Source organism: Oreochromis aureus, linkage group 6 (assembly GCF_013358895.1).
Source record: "Oreochromis aureus strain Israel breed Guangdong linkage group 6, ZZ_aureus, whole genome shotgun sequence".
Taxonomy (NCBI): Eukaryota; Metazoa; Chordata; class Actinopteri; order Cichliformes; family Cichlidae; genus Oreochromis; species Oreochromis aureus.
In genome coordinates, this window is record NC_052947.1 from 25440189 (window position 1) to 25458580 (window position 18392).

Consider the following 18392-nt stretch of genomic DNA (forward strand, 5'->3'; position numbering starts at 1 on the left):
TTGTGATTTATTTTGTTAAATAAATACAAAACAGTGACATTTCAACATGAAAATAACATTATTTAGACAGTTATGGTATTCTCTATCTCTTCAGTTGTTTACAAAAAAAATTCTGACTGAAAAGTTTCACCGTAGGTAATCACAGAGCTATAATGAGCACCTGCTATAACAGGCATTGTTAAGAAGCCTTGGCAGGGGTCCTTCGAAGGCCTGCAGTTACACACATGCACAAGTGTGTAATTATAGCAGCTACTTTTGACAGTTTAACTTAAGAAAACAGATTGCCAAATTAACAGTTATGCTGCCATACAATGTGCTCATTATAAACATACACACAAATAAGCACACGCACGCACGCGCACACACGCTTAATAAAACCTTAACAACGTCTTCTTTATATAACCCAGTGTGTAGAGTAGTATACCCTCCCTGGAGTGTCCTTTTGAACTGAGCAGAAGCAAGCAAGTTGTGAGCCAAACACCCCAATTTTATGCTTTTAGATTTCACACACTTCTCCACTGCGCTACATTCCTGCTTTAGATCAGGCTACTACTCACGTTCGTACAAGACAGCTTCAGGTAGCTTCACATTTTTCACACAATAAAACATAATGTGGTATATACTGTGTAAAGAAACCTATATACTGTACAAAACTATACACAGCTCAGAGGGCTTACCTCTGTCTTACACACTGGTCTGTGCCATCACTGTTAGAGAATCGGTGAGAGGAAACACTGATGGAGCTAGGAACAACTAGACAGGACAGATGCATGAACTGCAGCAAACTGATGTCATAACCACTCTTATTACAGACTAGTTTTGGAAACACCAGCTGATATAAATGTAGGAAACATCATACAGGTGTCCAGTATTTAGATAAATGTACTCTGGAATAAAAGACGATGCATGGAAGTGTTAAAAAAGGGGGAGAGGGAAACAGACAAAAGTTTTTTACAGACTTTCACATTAGAACAGGCAGTATGTCAAATCACAGAGCTCTCCATAATGTTTCACAGGATGGACATTAATCCTACAGTACATTTAGAACACACACCTGAATAGAAAGGAATAAAGATATTTGGAAAGTTGGTGAAAATCAAATGCTGTTCACTTCGAGGATGAATTAAATGATGCCACAAAACACATATGGCATCACGAGCACAGCTGTAGTGTGTATAAATCTCTCTTCTATCACGTCACACAATATAAAATAAAATAAAATAGGATACAACACAGTTTCGTGAACACTGAGTCAGTTCATCTGTGCTATAATTTACAAAAGTGCTTTCTCTTTGACAGCATCTCTTATTGACTTTGAGGACAAAAGAAAAGGTTAATACTCTCGATGGTACCTGTATTCTTATTATAAAGGTCTTTGTTCTTATTCCTGTCCTCTGCTTGTTTCTATTTAATCATCCTGAGTGTTACAAAATGGTCTTGAGGGCAATTCACTTGTGCCCGGGATTTTCTTCGATCCCCAAACCCTCAGCGCTGCTGAGTTGTTTTTTTAATTGTTTTTTTTTGTTGTTTTTGAAATATCAAGTCATCACCAGCCAACAGTCTTTATAGTCTTTGTGGAAAAACTGGACAAGAAAGCAGGAAACAGTATTGCTTTAACAGCTCTGGCTTTGGCGAGTCATGAAATGGGTCTTTTTCACCCAAAGGAGAAGGTAGGCCACCGTGGATGACAAACAGGACAGTGCAAGGTAAGGAGGGCAAGTCTCTGTCTCCGTCTGGTCCTTAGCAGATGGCGAATTTTGGCCAGGCTCGCCGTGTGTGATTTTTGCTGGTTTGTCTCATTTGACGGGTGGACCTTCAGACCTGGGTGGATTTGACTCGTCTGAGAGGCTTTCGTCCTTCAGGGTGGGCGAGGCAGGGCGGGGGGCACTCAGTGGGCAGGTCTAGACTGCGCTGGTGAGGCAACGTCGTGAGGGGAGGAGCACATCGGGAGGGGCGGGGGACGGGATTGGCTGATGGTCATGTGATCTCAGAATACGGTAGCCCTGGAGCCTAATGGGAGGACACAGGAAAGGGAGGGGAAGAGGAGAGAGAAAATTCATATCAGAACACATTTTAAAATATTTGGGAAGTTAAATTTTAGAGAAACGGGCAAATGAACTTGAGTAGACTGAGATAATAAGAGTAAAAAAAATGCACAGTGATGATGTCTAGACAAGATATCAGACAGAGATCAGAGCATCTGGTACACATTCAGACATAATGAGTCAAACAAGGACAAGACAGGAGGATCATTCCATAAAAGATCCATAAAATCTAAAAACAAGTTCCCATCTGACCCCTCAAATCAGCTGACTTTTTTTAGTATAGAAAAACAAAGCCTTACAAAGTTGCTCCTTCATACTGATGTATGAAAATTGTCCAAGCTGGCTGATCTCTCTAATAGGTTGTCTTGTTGCACATATGCTTATGAAAATATCAATTTCACAGGTGTTGTTTTGTCACTATGGTTGTTGTATATTCACGTCAAATTGCAATCCAGCCTTTGCACATACAATCACTGGCAATCACTGGTACATCTGTTCAATTGTTCATTAATGCAAATATTTAATCACATAGCAATAACTGGGTCCATTTAGACCCATGTACACATGGTCACGCCGACGTGCTGAAGTATAGTCAGACTGCTTTGAGGTGACAGAAAGTAAACAGTAACTTCAATGACCATTAATCATAACCAAGCTGTGCAGAAGAGCATATCTGAACACATGTTAAACCTCAAAGCAGATCAGCCACAGCAGCAGAAGATCACATAGTGTGCAACTCCTATAAATTGCACAGGAAACAGAAGATTGGAAAAATGCTGCCCGGTCTGATCAGTCTTGATTCCTGCTGCGACATTCAGACGTAATCAGAATAATATATCAACAACATGAAAGCACTGATCCATCCTGCCTTTGATCAACAGTTCAGACCGCTGGTGTAATGGTTTGGGGAGTATTTTCTTGGCACACTTTGGCTCCCTTAGAACCAACTGAGCATTGTTTCACTACCACAGCCTGCCTGAGTATTGTTGCTGACCACGTCTATCCCTTTGTGAGCCGAGCAGCTACGTTCTGATGGCTTGAACATGACAATGACATCACCGTACTCCAATGGTCTCCATAGTTACCAGATCTCAATCCAATAAAGCACCTTAGGGATGCGGGGAATGGGAGATTCAGGATGTGGATGTGCAGCCAAGTAGAAATCTGCAGCAACTGTGTTTCCAGCACCTTGTTGAATCTATGCGATGAAGAATTAAGGCATTTCTGAAGGAAATGGGTGTTCAATTTAAAAAAATGGTAATTTATTAGTAATGATTAGTAAAGGATTTCAACACAAAGGAATTGGAGCTAGAAAATGAACTTGGTATCAAAACAAAAGACCTTTTATATTCCACTTGTTGTGACCAGCCACCTCGATCACTTGTGGATATGACCCTTTAAAGTAAATGCTTTTTTTCTGTACTTCTACATTACAGACTACATCCCATGATATTGATGCTCAAAGCTGGTTATAGAAATGCATAACAATAGATAAGATCTGGGGTTTAGACTGTAGCACTCAAAGTGGGTGTAAAATTGATCTGAAGCTCAAAAAAAGATCACAAACACTGAAAATATGTAATATGATGGCCTGTAATATGTTAAGTATTTTTTTTTCTATCACGTTAAAAATGTATATAGTTTTTCCAAAGACACTACAGCTGATTCTGAGGAGGTCAGGTTGGAGGCACTCACTGATTTTTCATGGAATGAAAATGCCCAAACCTTTCGATAAAAAGCAAGTACATGTACATTTAAAGCATTGTTTTGATTGTTTTGTTACATTTCGTTTCCCCCACCCCTTACCTGGAGGCCACTTAACTTTTCAAGTGGACTCTCCACGCGGGGCAGGCTGAGAAGAGGCAGCCCAACGGGGGGCTCTGAGCGGTGTGGAGGTGGAGGAGTTGGCGCTGCTATCTGGGTTGGCCTGAAATTGTTGATCACACATGACACCTGGTAGAGAGCAGACAAAAAAGGTGTAAAGGGAAAAGGAAGGGAGAAATTCGCTCCACTCCACTATAGAGATGGATGATTTTCTGTTGCATGAAATGCTGAAGTGTGCATGGAAACAGATAGTGAAGTGGGAGAGGGAGAGACTGAGATAAAAGAAAGAGGGATAGGCAATGAATTTTGGGGGAAGGCATGGAAAGAAATTTATATTCTTAGGGACACACAACAGAAACGACTTTGATCTTTGAAGTTAATACTGATCCTAGAGGTACTTTCTGGAAAATAGATTTGGGTCAAGAGGTCCAACACTAAATAACACTATTTGAATTATCAATGTGAAAGACTCTGTTCAGTCCATGCTTTTTTTTTCTTTCACAGTCATGTATGGAAGTACATCCTTTTTGTAGCCTCAATCATCAGTAAATCCTCCCACTATCATTCCTGTAACCGTATTTTACCACATTTCTCCCTTCAACATGTCCCACACACAGAAAATGTAGTGGAACAGATCACAGTTTGAGTTTTTATGATGGTGATGGCACAGAAAGTACGACTTCCACAAAAACAGCATGGAAACTCGAGAGTGACAAGAAAATGGAGCTAAAATGCAAACAGACAAAGGACAGTGACATAGGAAAAGCACGCTGGTGACACAGCCATGACCACATTATTTGTTTATTTTTGCAACAGTTATTCTCTGTAACTGAAAAAAGTAAATGCAATAAATGTGAGTTAAAATTCTACCTTTAAATCACACATTTAAATACACGAATACAAATATTAACAGAACATTCAGTCGGTTTAGTCAGAGAAGATTGTGATGACCATTGACAGTAATTTACATTTGACAGCCAGGCCTGATGGCAGGTATCGATGACAGAAGACATGGCATTGATTAAGTCAGGCACAGAATGAAAATAAGGAGGGTGGAGGATGTAGGCGGGTTGCTGAGCAGCTTGCAGAGAAAGAAGCAGCTGTAGGCAGCTTATAGCAACTGACAGCATATAAGGTGACTGTGTTCCTATCTGGGGGAAGGTATAAATAGGCTATGCTCTTTGCCTCTTTCAACCTACTTTCTTTTACTACCCCTCCCATTGTTTCCTCCCTCTCTTTCTCCTTCTTACCAGAAAGGCAGCAATGGCACCACCCGTTACAAATCCAGCCAGAACGTCGTTCCAGTGGTTCCTGTGTTCAGTCACCCTCACCACCCCAACCAGCACAGCCAGAGACAGCAGCACCAAGCATAATGTGGGCTTCATCAGGCGAGTCCCTTTTGTCCTGAACACCAGAGTCACATACATCTGGAAAGCAGCAATATACTGAATTAGACACATTTTTAAAATGCTATGTTATCTTAACAAAGTAAAGAGTTGAACAATGTGTTGAAAGCTCAAGCAGCAAGCTGAGATAATGCAAAATATTCTAGACACTGACTAGCTTAATAGTTCAAACAGCTTGAGCAAACCACAAGAGGCCGCACTCTGCAGGGATTTTTGAACAGCTGAGTGGTTTAACCGCAGAGAAAGCAGCATAATAACACCACCACAGCTGGTTTAAAGGTTCTAAAATGACAGGAACAAGTTAATGTAACTACAGAGAAAAGAGGCATGTGGTTGAAAGAACTGCCAGGCTAAACCTTATATTTGTCATAACTGATGTAAAGTGGTAGCATTGGCTAGTGTTTGAATCCCGACACATATGATTCTGTACCCCAGGATCCCCAACGTGGAGATGGAAATGGACAGCTGCTGCGTGTTTGAGGAGCAAGTGACTCTGGGATGGGATATAGAGCCACATGGCCATGACAAAAAGGAAGATGCACACAAATGGCAATTTAAATACAGTTTATTTTAAAGAAGGAAAGAACTTAAACTAACTATGATGTATTTAAACAGTACAATCAGTGGTGTAAGTTAGAGCATGGGTAAAGGAATGGTTCATGCAGTGTTACTGTAAAAATCCAAACCACAGAGCCACCCAGCAACTCAGCTCAGAGGCATTTCATAGAGCGCTGGTGTGCTCAAAACATCACTTCTAGATGCAATAAATCAGAAAACTGGAGTTCTGCAGCGTGTGAACCTTTAATTCTTTTCAGTGTCACTGATGGGAAACAAGCCACACCAGCCCTCAGTGCCTGTGGTTAAGACCTGCCACACAAACAGGTTGAAAGGAAGGAAGGGTGGAGGTGGTTGTCACGAGATGAAGACCAGTTCATAGAGGTACATAGGGCCAAGACGGGGAGGGACTTGTAGAAGATCTCATATTTATCATATCAGTGCACTTTATTGGGAGCCAGTGTAGGCGGAGAGTAGGGTTGATGTGCTGCCAGGATTTAGTGTGTGTCAGATCCAAGCAGCTGAAAAATACTTAACAGTGGAAAAAAATAACCATGTTTTCAACCTGGTACAAAAACCTGTTTGGACATCTATACATATACAAATATATGGGGGTAATCTATTCTATTATTATTTTTTAAAATTACAGACTGCTGAATTACAGGTGGCTGAGGGCTCGAGCTGTCTGCTAGCGTTTACCTCAACTATCTGAAACCAGCCATGTTTTCATTTTACTTCCTTTTGAAGCATTTTTACTGTAATTATTTGACAGATATGTATGATTAATTGCACAGCCAGCCCAAGTAGCCTATGCTCCAAATTTGATGAGTAAAATTATAGTATTTCATTTATATTTCTTCTGGCACAAATTGGCAGGTGTGTGTGTCTGTGCAATTCACCTATATAGTCTGTGGATGCACCTGGCTTGCCAAGCTCAGCAGCTGATAACTCAGCGTTCAGCATTAGGTAGACTTGAATAATAACAAAAATGTGCTAATGTTAAACAATATAAACAATATTAGTCTGCTTTAAGCCACTTATCAGAAACTTTTCTGGTGCTTTGTTGTGTGTTATAGCTCTTCTAAAGACTCTTCATAAAAGTTGCCTTAATATAAAGTAAAACCAGATCATCAGTTATCTTATCCGGTGCATCTCCCTTCACCCAGGCTCAACAAAGAAAGTTTCCTACCACCGTGTAGATGGCTGAGTAGAAGCTGAGCGCTGCATCTTTGGAGGGGAAGGATTTGCGGGCGGATACCACCAGATACGGGTTTCCTGTGCAGGCTCGGTGCTCTGCGATGTACTGCAGTGGAGACTGGCAGCCCAGAGCTGTGTAGTTTGGCTTACAGGCAGATAGGAAATGAGGCGTCTGGTTTCCTGTCACCACCTGACCGGCATTGGCGAAGATGGTGGTGGTAAAGAGGCCGAAAGAGTACACACCTGAGCGAAAGACAGACAGAGTGAAAGTGAGGGATCGTGTACAAGAAAACAAGCACTCACCTGGGATTTCAGCTGTTATTGTTGATTTTATGTGTTTCGCACCAAAAGACTAGACAGAAGCAGTCTTTGCTTTTATGCTTCAGAACCTCTGTCTGTCATACAGATGTGGTGTAGATCACAGAGCATCAACAGAATGGGACATAAATATAAGGCTAACGAAAATGAGTCCACAGGAGACTCATATTAAGGACAAGGGCTTTTTGTGTTTAGTCTACATACTGTAAGATGGAGATGTAGTGGTGTAAGCCTTAATGAGGCTTCACCCCAGAGAAGAGAGGCTTTATTAGTTAAAGCAGAAGAAGCTCTGATCTTTAAGACTGTGACTGACCCAGAAAACGTACGATCCTACGGAGGAGAGGGTTGAAGTAACAGCAGTCAGCCGTCACTATGGTCTTCTCCTGAGCGCTTTCTGTCTTCACAAAAAAACTGGTCACCTCCCCGATAAGAATCTGGGACACACACACACACACCAAGAGAGAGACACCACAAACATTTTTGTCAAACAGAAAGCTTAAACTGTACGCTTAAGTATTGATCAGCCTCGATGAATATTCTGTCAGTTAAACATGGTGCAAAGCCAAAATTATTCATGACTGTTTCTCCCTCAGCCTTGATTAAAATTTCCCCTCATCATTTGGCTGATTTTATACTGCTAGTAAATCCCGACACCAACACCTCCCATTCCTTGTCATCAGCGACAGTTTGTTTGTCAGCGTCTATCCGGTTTTTCCGTTCATATTTTACTGCAACTCCATAAAATCGTGGATGGACTGGTTATGTCACACAAGTTAACAAGCTCGGTCTGAAAGATAAGATCAATCAAACTCATTTTATATGACTTTCTTGAAATGCTTAAAATTTATGAGCAAACGCTTTAGCTCACACTGATCGCACCCCATCACCCATCACTGTATATATCAGTATTTTTACATTCCAATACTCATTTGAAGAGCGCACACCCCAAGCATCTGGCAGCTGTTTGAAAAGCACTTTTAAGTCAAAGCAGCAGGACCTTGATCTCTTTTGACAGGAGAATAAATTGACTAAACACTATACTACACACTCCAGGACACCATTAAACTCTGCACACTGAACCTGTCTGATCAGGGGACCTCCGCTGACAGAAGCATGGGTATATGTAGGTTACCTGCTCATACAATATGCATGGCCCAGGGCCAAAAGCGTGGGACGATGCTAATGCACCAAAGCTCATTGCCCTTAGTGTGGCAGATGAAGGCTGAGGTTTGTGTTCCGGAGTAAGAATTACCAATAGAGGACTCGGTGTGACATGTAATAGCGTGTGTGCCACCATAAATTATCTGTTTGCAGCATAATGTCACCTGAGTGCTGCAAAGCTATGCAACAGGGGTGTGCAGGTTGTGAGTGTTGCTCCTGCATCCCTGCGATCACCTTCAAAGTTTAGCGTGAAAAAGAAGACGACCTACTACAGAGTATTTATCGAGATTAATTCAGCAAAAAGTGTGAATTCATTTTGCCCGAAGAGAGCTCTAGTCCCAGGCATTTTTCTTCTTAGTGGAAATTCTTCCCTTTCAAAGCAGTCCTAATGTTTGCTATCCCGTCCCTCTGAGCTACCGAGGAAATTCATTTAATGATAGTATATTGTATAGTGCTAAGTGCAAGTGATTTCCTGGATCTACATCAGAAGAGCTGGCGTGTGACTGAATAATAGATAAAGAATAAAAAAATCTTTTAAAACAAGTATCATCAGATAAATCTGACTCTGCCTTATTTGTGGCTGCGGTTTGTGTAGATTGTCAGCTGTAAAACTTGGAGCTGGTGGGTAGTTAATACTTAAATACATCACGACAAGCACTTTGGCAGAGTTTCATCACCCTATACATATGGTAAAATAACTCCGTACCCTCAACAAACACATTTTATCAGGTTTAACGGGATGCATGTTAAAGTTTTGATTTTTCAGAACTGAGTACTGGTACTGATGCTAGAGTGAGTGACAGGTGTGGGTAGGTAGAGCTATGTGTCAGACTGGAGCTGCTTGTCAGTTACTGACCTTATGTGCACATCATTTCTGTGGACTTGATGGCTGTATGACACATTTATTCAGTATTTATTTATTTATTTATAAAGTTTTGTTATGTATGTAAGTGTGTTACGGTCATTCTTTGGGTCTGTATTTTCTCTAGCTTCTCTGGTGCACTGACTTGACATGTTCCACCAATAATGCGTACACATGGCAGATTTCACCCTGCTGTGTTGCTTTCAGGCAGAGACTTGTACTCATTCATCCTATCCTGCGATGTCTCCTGCAGAGATTGAGGTGACACCCACCTGTCTCATAGTGCAAGCTTCTTGTCATTTTACTGAGGCAGATATGTTGACTTGATATATAAAACTCTTTTTTCACATGAAGAAATACAAGTATAACAGGTGAAGCAGTTACATGTAAATTTCAGTCTGATGCCCAAACTTAAAAAGCTCTATCAAGCCTCTGTTGGTGGTCATAAAACTTGGATCCCAGTGAGTTTCATTGAGAAAGCAACACTACAAAGGAAAGGCGTTCTTGTATTTGGTTTAAAACATATGGTTGCCACAGCTGTCAGAACCCACAGAGGCCGTGGCAGAGCTTTAGAGAGGAGAAAATGAAAGCAGTCTTCCTTTGATTCTTTGAACTGGACTTAGGTGTTGCTATAAAAATCTTTTTGAGAGGAACATGTGTAGTGAGGTGATTATTTACTGAGGATGCAAGGCAATACAAAGATTTAAGCCATCACAAGGAACTACCTTTGTAGTGTTTCTACAGTAGCATCACGATAAAACTCTTCTAATGTATTCCTGTGAGTTGGCTGTGTGAAGTGAGTGTGGGGAGAATATGTAGAAGACTGGAGGAGACAGCACCACTGATGATAGATACAGTAGCTAGCAGCCAACAAGGCAGGAGGCAAAGAGACTTGCAAATGGTGCTGGCAAATAATCATTGTGAAGCTGAGATTACAGATTAAAGAGGTCTATAACAACATAATTAAAGCTATCAAGAGGCTCAATCTACAATTCTCAAATTAGTTTTAGCAGCTTTCTTTCTAGTGTGGAGTGCAAAAAAGATTTTCTTTTGTTTGCTTTTGTTTTTATAACAAATCAAGGAAGCATGCCACGTGTGTGGTTTACGAGTGCTCTGGCTGCCACTAGCATGACCACAAAAAGGAAGACATCTCTGCAGGGCAGCAGGATGTGTAAGCAGCGTGACACAGAGCTTATAAAGAACAGCATGCGCTAATTGGGTGCAGCACGTTATTTGGCAGTTTTTAAACTTCAGCAAAACCCGCAGAAGACAGCTGCATCCCTTTTTGTACATATTACACACACTGTGTCTCGAATCTCATAATTCCATACTTATGCTCACACCATTAAGTGCGTACGTGCATTCGCGCTGACAATTATATGGCTACATTAAGTACTCTATGAGAACGCAAATGGTGGACTGACTAATTGTCAGAGTGGAGCAGTATACATTTCTAATCCTTAATGGTTGCCAGCTTGACAAGGTAGCAAAAACTTTCAGCGTGTAGAAACAGGACACAGCAGCTGTTACGGCCATCAACTTATCGCCATGACCAAAAGACTTCTTTTTTTTTTATAGAGAGATAGAAAGAGCGTAAAAAAGAAAAAACAAGGTGAAATGGGTTTGAGCCAGAGGAACAATGGGGTCTTGGACCCAGAACCTCCTGCCCTGAAGAAATAAAACTAAACTAACAAATAAAGCTGCAGAAAAACAGACTACCAGGACCTCCATCCCAGTCATCAATTATGCCATGTGAAAGAAAGAAGAAATAAGTGAGGGAGAGGAGAAAAGAGGAAAGGTGGATAGAGGAAACAAATACAAGGAAAGAGCATCTAACACTGAGCTAACTGTAAAAAATAACACTGAAGGTGGTTGTGCTGGCTCACAGAACATCAGATGTGATGTGCACATTCAGACCTGTTCTAAAAGGTGTGTTTGTGACAGTCAGTAATAAGCTGGTAAACCTAACGGATGGATGTTTTTTAAATATAAATAAGAACAAGTAGTTACAATTACAGATCAAATCAAATCACAGTGCTATCAAGTCACTGAAAGGATTAAATAAATTAGAATACCATCATCTTGATCACTTATACATCCACAATTATAGTATTTTCGTTGTCTTTAAAGGTCACCATGCTGGAATCTAGTGTAACACAATAAATATCCATCCATGCATCCAGCTGGCATTTTATGTTTAGCCACTGATGTTACGCATGTTTTTTCCTTATTCATTCATGTTAAATTGTCATCTTCACTTCAGAAGAATTCAGTTCTAACTTCACAAACGCTCACAAACTGCAGAAACTAGCACAACCATCATTTCTGGTAAGAGGACAACTAAATCTGTTCGAGACAATCCACCTCACAACTAAATACTTAGTGAAGGTGCACAAACAAATATCCTAATTAAGACAATAAACATTTCCACTCAAACAACCACCTGGTTTAATTCTTTCTTATTTCTAACAGCAAATGGCATTTTGTGTAACTACTGAGGGAATATTAATCCTGCACAGCTTCCTCAGAGAGCATACCGAGGTTACACCAACAGTGTTACTTAATGAATACTGATTTGTCAGTATACGCCTCAGAAAATCTCTCTTACAGACCCACCTCTATATTTTTTAAAACATTACATAGCTTTTCAGATTGCACAGCAACAAAAACAATTCAGGAATTTATGTGTTTGCTATCTTATTTATATTCCACAGCATTGAACTCAAGTTTCTTGATGATCCCTTGAAGGCAACATCAAACTGAAGGAAAATAAAATACAGTTAGGCTGAAGGGCATGTGGGAAGACAGAGTGGAGGACACTTGTTGAAGCATGTATTTGAAGGTTTACGCTTAAATAAATTATTCATTTCTGATGTGATAGCGGTGCAATGTTCAGTGCTTTAGGAAGTGTGGTGTTTCATACAAAGCTGCAGCTACAGCTAACAACACTCCATGTTACTGAATGGGCTTGTTACCCTTCCTCTGTCATGTTTTTCTCCCCCTAATTCTCGCTGTGAGAAAATCAAGACTGCACACCAATTAGGGAAGTGGTTGCCATATCCACTCCATTATCATTAATTTTTTCAGCTACTCCAAAGCTGTGTTCACACTGACATTCGCAGGAAGGTTTCCAACTGAATTGTTATCCCCTACATGTCTCCTGCTGTCATCAGAATTATGTGGTTTCAATCCTTTTTCCCCCACACTGACCTCACTGAAAGTAACTTCCTGCTGCTCCACAAAACCCTGACTTTAATCAAAGTGAAACCTCTGAATGGAAATTTTAAAAAGTAGTCTTGGTTTTTCCCAGCTTTTAACAAAGAAGTCTCTCTATAGTAATCAGTAGGTAGTCCAGCCCCACCAGGGCTGCACATCAATATGTGGCATTGCAAGAAGGTTTGCTACTGTTGCAGCACAGTCTCAAGAGTGTGGCAGTTTTATCAGGACACAGGCTGTAACACAAGGACAGAGCACCAGTGGCAGACTTACCAGTTTTGGGATTCTCTGGTGAATGCTGATTGAGCTGCGAAGTGTGAGCACGGGACCCACTAAGGATGTTAGCACTTGTTAGCCACCCTCATAAAGGCTATTTCTCAGAGTCTGATTAGGAACATGCACATGAGTAGCCTGCTGGAAGCAATTTTGTGCCTCCTCTTCTTCCTCGCACAAAGGAGCAGAAACTGGTCCTACTACCAGGTTAATGCCATTCTGTCACCCCAGCTCTACTCATGTAATGGCACATCTCCTTGTATTTTCTCTACACTTTTGAGACTGCGTTAAGAGACAGAGCAAACCTTCTTGTGAAGGATGGATGTGCCATTCTGGAGGAGCTAGATTGCCTGTAAAACCTGAATGGGTTGCACGTACCATCTCTTTGCTTGTGACGTGAACACAAGCAAAACACAAAACTTGAGAAAATTGAAACAGGAAAAGATCACCTGCTAAACCACTTCCTTTTTGGTGCTTGTCTTGTTGTTTCTCCAGTCACTTTCATTCGCACTGGGAGGAGATAAAATGGATTCACAATGGTTTATGCTTCCTAACTGAACAGACTGACATCCATGAAGTTTCGTGTAACACTGTGATGATCAAGTATTCACTTAATTTTGTTGAACAAGGTATGTTTGAAACATAGTAATATACAGTACCTTTGTATCACAGCACATATATCAAAGCTGCACTTATAAATATTTAATAATAATAAAACATGGGGATTGTTTGCAGTTTGAGAGGGCTCCCCTCAGTAATACAGAGTTAATTTGTATTTGTCTCATTCTCATAGCTTTCCAGGATTTCCTACATTTCCAATGATACAAAAAAATTCCCCGTATTCAGCCTGCTCAGCTACAAACTGCAGGCACACAGTTAGCAGCTATGGGCTCAGGAGAGACAGCGAGGTGTTGACTAATCAGTAAATCTGTGGTTTGATCCCCAACTCATCCAGTATGTATTCTGTAGAGTCCCCAGGCAAGATACTGCACTCGAAACTGCCTCAGATACATCCATGAGTTTGATGTTTGTGCATGTGTATGTGATAGATAAAGTGCTTAAAGTCTGCAGAATAAAGTGCTGTGTGACTTTTTTTGGGGGGGATTGCAAAAGCGTTAAAAATGTCACTCAATTTACATAGTGCAGCATTTAACAGAGCCACATATTTCCCTTAGTAGTTAATGGAGACCGGATGCTTTCAGATTAAACAGTTATAAAAGAGAATGAATAATGGAATTAATATTGCCAAGTATATTACTTCAAATGAATGCTAATGTTGTTTTTTTAATGGTAGTTGCTAGCTGTGTAAATAGGCACCTGTTGTTGGTTGTTGATAATATGCTAGTCCTGTGCTTTTACACAGTACTACCATATTATAAGTCTCACTGAATCTCACTGAGATTAAAAATCTAATTTCCAAGAGAGACCTGGCATCATGGCAGCAAAAATTCAAAAGCACATGCACCACATAACAATTAAAACAAATACAATATTCCGTACAAACGTGAAAAATATACAATAACAGATCATGAAGAGCGACGTTAAAAACAATCACTGAAACAGTGATGCCAGGTCTCACTTGGAAATGAGATTTTTAACTAATAAATAAAGGATTAATAATATTATCACAGGTTTAAATGTGTGGTGTGCAACACATGTGCATGTCTTTGCTTATCCTTGCAGTCGATCACTTTCTCTCTTAGACTGTAATTCTCACTCACAAATATCTTTTTTTTACTTGTTGTATCAGTAAAAAAGTTTTTTTTCACCATAGGCTCTAAAAATCTGGCAGTGCTGCACCCTAATCCTTCTTCACCAATAGGATTCCTTTCCTCTTCAGCTCAGGCAAACCAGTCTTTGCTGGCTAACAAAAGATGCACTGGGTGGTTCATTGCACTGTGTTCTGAGGGTTGTTTTGCCCAGGTGTGACCGGTCACCTTGCCCAGCTTTCACATTGCAAACAGGAGTTCAGAGCTCTTTCAGAACCCACACACGCACACGACTTTGTCGCTTGCTGCATAGCCAGTCGAGAGAGTGAGCGAACGCTAAAGATGGACATGGATGGACAAACCAACTGTCTGCCTGCTTCTCTACCACTGAAGCATTAATTCAGCAATATGCCTCCATCCCAGGCTGCTCATGCAAACGAGCAGACCACTAATTTTGCAGTCCTACTTGTTGATGTAAAGGGTGCCAGACTATGAATGTGGCCATGAAATGAACAGTCAGGCCACTTACAAATATCCCGATGGGCTGTTGCATTTGTTCTATATCAGCAATGAAAAAAAGAAAAGGCTCTTAAACCAGACAAAGCTAAACGCTGCAAGTTAGGAACATTTAGGGTGAAAAAATACAAGCTACCGTAAAGCATACACACACAGACACAGATGAACATATCACTGATATTTATAACTAGTCTGTCACTTATTATATCAACCAGTTGAGCTAAGAATGAGCGGTCTGGTGCTTTGTATGAACAGGATGGCTCGGTATGGAGAAAAATCCTTGCTCAGTATTTGGCAGGTGCACCACATCGGAAATGCAACTACAGACACCAAATTTAAAACTGCACTATATTAAAAAAATACAGAGAGATGTATCTGATGCTGATAGACTTACTCAACATTGTGTGAAATTATTTGGCAAGGATTTGCACAAACCAGATGCTTATTTACATATATACAATACCACACTCCAGATTTAACTTTTGTCACACAGAAGTATTTCAAGGCTTCCAGTGTATCACTCAGACCAGTGATAGCAGCCAGTACTGAGTGTGTAAAATGCAACTGAACAGTTGTAATGTAAAAAAACCAGCTGAAACAAAGTTAATGTATGGAAAAATATACTGAAAACACACAGTTTGCTGTCAGTATAAATGACATTAATACATAAAGAAAGCTTGAAAATGCTGAAAATGCTTTATAATCAAGCAGCAAGGTCTTCTGTCTGCGTGATTTGATTCTGACAACAACTTCATGTCAGCAGAATTTCTGTGAAACTTCATAAATCTGCTAAAGCAGCAACAGTAAATACCCTCTCGCATTTGCAGCAATGCAAATTAAATCCACAGAAGACATTGCCATTTCATAATCTCTGCTTTTAAGCAATAGCAAATACTCAACCACAAGGACACACATATGGTCAACCAAGCCAAAAGAGAGAGAGAGAAAAAAGAAGGGGTGCAAATATGAAAAGGGTGAAATATTATTATCAGACAAACAAATCGTAAAGCAGGTGACGAGATTTGTGAGGAGGTTCCAGGTTAGAGCAAGGTAATGAGGTGAAACAGCATTTGGAATTACAAAGCAACTGATTCCAAGCTAATAATCTGACTCTAATGGTGCTAAGCATGGTTGGGTAATTTGAAAGTATTTGTGAGGTTCAATGAATTTGTTAAGATCAGAACAATGTGGATGAGAGCTGCCAGACTGCCAGCATGCAGCCCAAAGCAAAACACAACCCGCTTTCCATGCTTTAGGTGTCTGGTGCCATTATGTTGATTGAAAATCAATCTGATCATTCATGGGTTGCTTCCAAAGCCATCATGAGGTCTATCTGAAAGGTATTTTTGAGGTAACATTGAGGTATTCATGCAAAAGTGGGATATAGTATAACAAATTCCAACATGCACTGATTTGATTTGATTTAGGAGACTCCAAATGAGCAAGGCTAGGCTGTAACAGTATGAAAATGTAAGTACACAAGACAGGTGTCTGAATCCTGCCAGCATTAACTTTAATTCGCACAGTCTTGGTGGACTGGAAATCCACTGAAGCAATGTGAGAATCTGACTTGGCAGTCAGTTAGTTTTGAGCAGATGTTGGCTGTTTTCTGGAGGCAGTTGCCGTGTTTTTTAGGCCATATTTATTTTTTGTAGGACTATTCGGGGGGGATAAAAGAGATCTCAGGTAGTGAGAGGAGATGGCAGGATACAGGCAGGCATTTGTGCGAAAAATACCTGAAGAGAGATAACGCAACAGGGTGTGGGAATGAGACGACACGGAGATAGTGGAGGGCAGAACATGGGGTAGCAGAGAGGGGTACTAAAAAGAGAAATGATGAATGAGTGTCACAAACTGCCCTCTCCTGTGAAAGAGATCAAATAACTTTCTTTGTTGAGAAAGTAGGCACATTTATTCATGTGTTGTGCACAAATGTGTAGGTGTCTGTGCACAGTTAAACCTGTTAGTGTGACTTTGCAAGTCAGGGAGTAGCTGTGGAGTCTTTGATGTGCAGCCCTGACAACTAGAGACTGAAAAAGTTATAAGGACATCCAGGGAAACGGAGGTGGCACAGGAAAGAGAACATGAACGTGTTTGCTCGAAGTGAGGGAACAAAATCAAGAGACTGAGTTGATCTTAGTTGATCTTAATTGGCGTTTTTTGGGCTCCCTGTGACCGGTTTTGGGTGTAACATGATACACAGTCACACATTGCTCTAATCACATGAAATTTTTCAGTAAGGCTATATTGTAACAAGTTACTGTACTAAATACAGTAATCACATTGCCGTTATAGTAATATCACTATTTGTGTTGCAAAGGTTCTTCAGTTTTCTGTGCACCAGACAGATATATATAATTAACTCGAAATTTTGAGAAAAGTAACTCGAAATTTCGAGTTAGCGCTGCCAATCAGTAATCTACGTGAATGACATCATTTCCTTGTTACCCGGAAGCTGAAGCCCTCAGGTACAAATGCTACAGCTAAGCTACCGGTATTACATCCAGTCATGAATGCACAGATTGCTGATTATTTTAACCGTGGCTTCAAAAATGATGAAATCCTTGTGTTATTAGCTGAATCACATGGCGTTACTATCAGCAAACGTACTCGCGAAAGCACCAATTTGTTGGTTTTGAGTGCGCGTTACTCTGCGCCATATGCTTCCGGGTAACAAGAAAGTGACCTCATTCATGTAGATTACTAATTGGCAGAGCTAACTCGAAATTTCGAGTTACTTTTCTCAAAATTTCGAGTTAATAAGTCGTAATTTCGAGTTATGGATACTTGTTTCTTTTTTGTTTTTTTTAGTGGCGGAAACGGGCTTCCATAGTTTGCTGACCCCAGCCCAGCAGCTAGAGCCTGAACTTCAACAGGTAACAAAAGCAGTGACGAGCAGTCAGGCTTGAAGCCTCCATTTCTACTTGTTCATGTTTCTAAAGAATCACTGTGGAATTTGCTTTGTAGGAAGTGTCTTTGTGCTGGTTTTCAACTTTGCTTCGTGTTGTCGGCTTTGTGTTCATATGTAAAAACTGAAGAAAAGATGGTATGTGTGTCCTCATTAGGATAGGAATTTGTGTTGGTGTGTGAGCCTGTAGCCTGAGATTTCTATTGTTAGCTGGTTATTATGTAACAACGTGTTTCAGGTCATTTTAAAGAGAAACAAAAACGTAATGTAACGAGTACTTGTGGCTTTCTCTGCTTTTAATTATGCAACGTACTTCATTACTTTTCGTGAGTAACGACCAAAACACTGCCTGTGTCTGAGTGACAGTTGATTGTGGGATGTGCTTTTGCCTGCTTTTGTAAG

At 40.5% G+C, this 18392-nt stretch overlaps 1 protein-coding gene across 5 annotated transcripts in view; it reads right to left on the bottom strand.

Annotated features, from left to right (window-relative positions):
• LOC116321410 (phospholipid phosphatase-related protein type 5-like) overlaps positions 1-18392 on the bottom strand; it is a 63117-nt gene continuing 44725 nt past the window's right edge. For 4 of the 5 annotated variants that reach the window (XM_039613754.1, XM_039613753.1, XM_039613755.1 and 1 more), the window contains 5 exons: positions 7659-7779; positions 7020-7270; positions 5120-5296; positions 3868-3998; positions 1-2010 (listed from right to left, as the gene is read on the bottom strand). In XM_039613754.1, the coding sequence (XP_039469688.1) occupies positions 1902-2010; positions 3868-3998; positions 5120-5296; positions 7020-7270; positions 7659-7779 (789 nt within the window). In that variant the 3' untranslated portion in view covers positions 1-1901. Of the gene's footprint in view, positions 2011-3851; positions 3999-5119; positions 5297-7019; positions 7271-7658; positions 7780-18392 lie in introns of all 5 variants that reach the window. The other variant, XM_031741250.2, reaches the window with a different exon arrangement.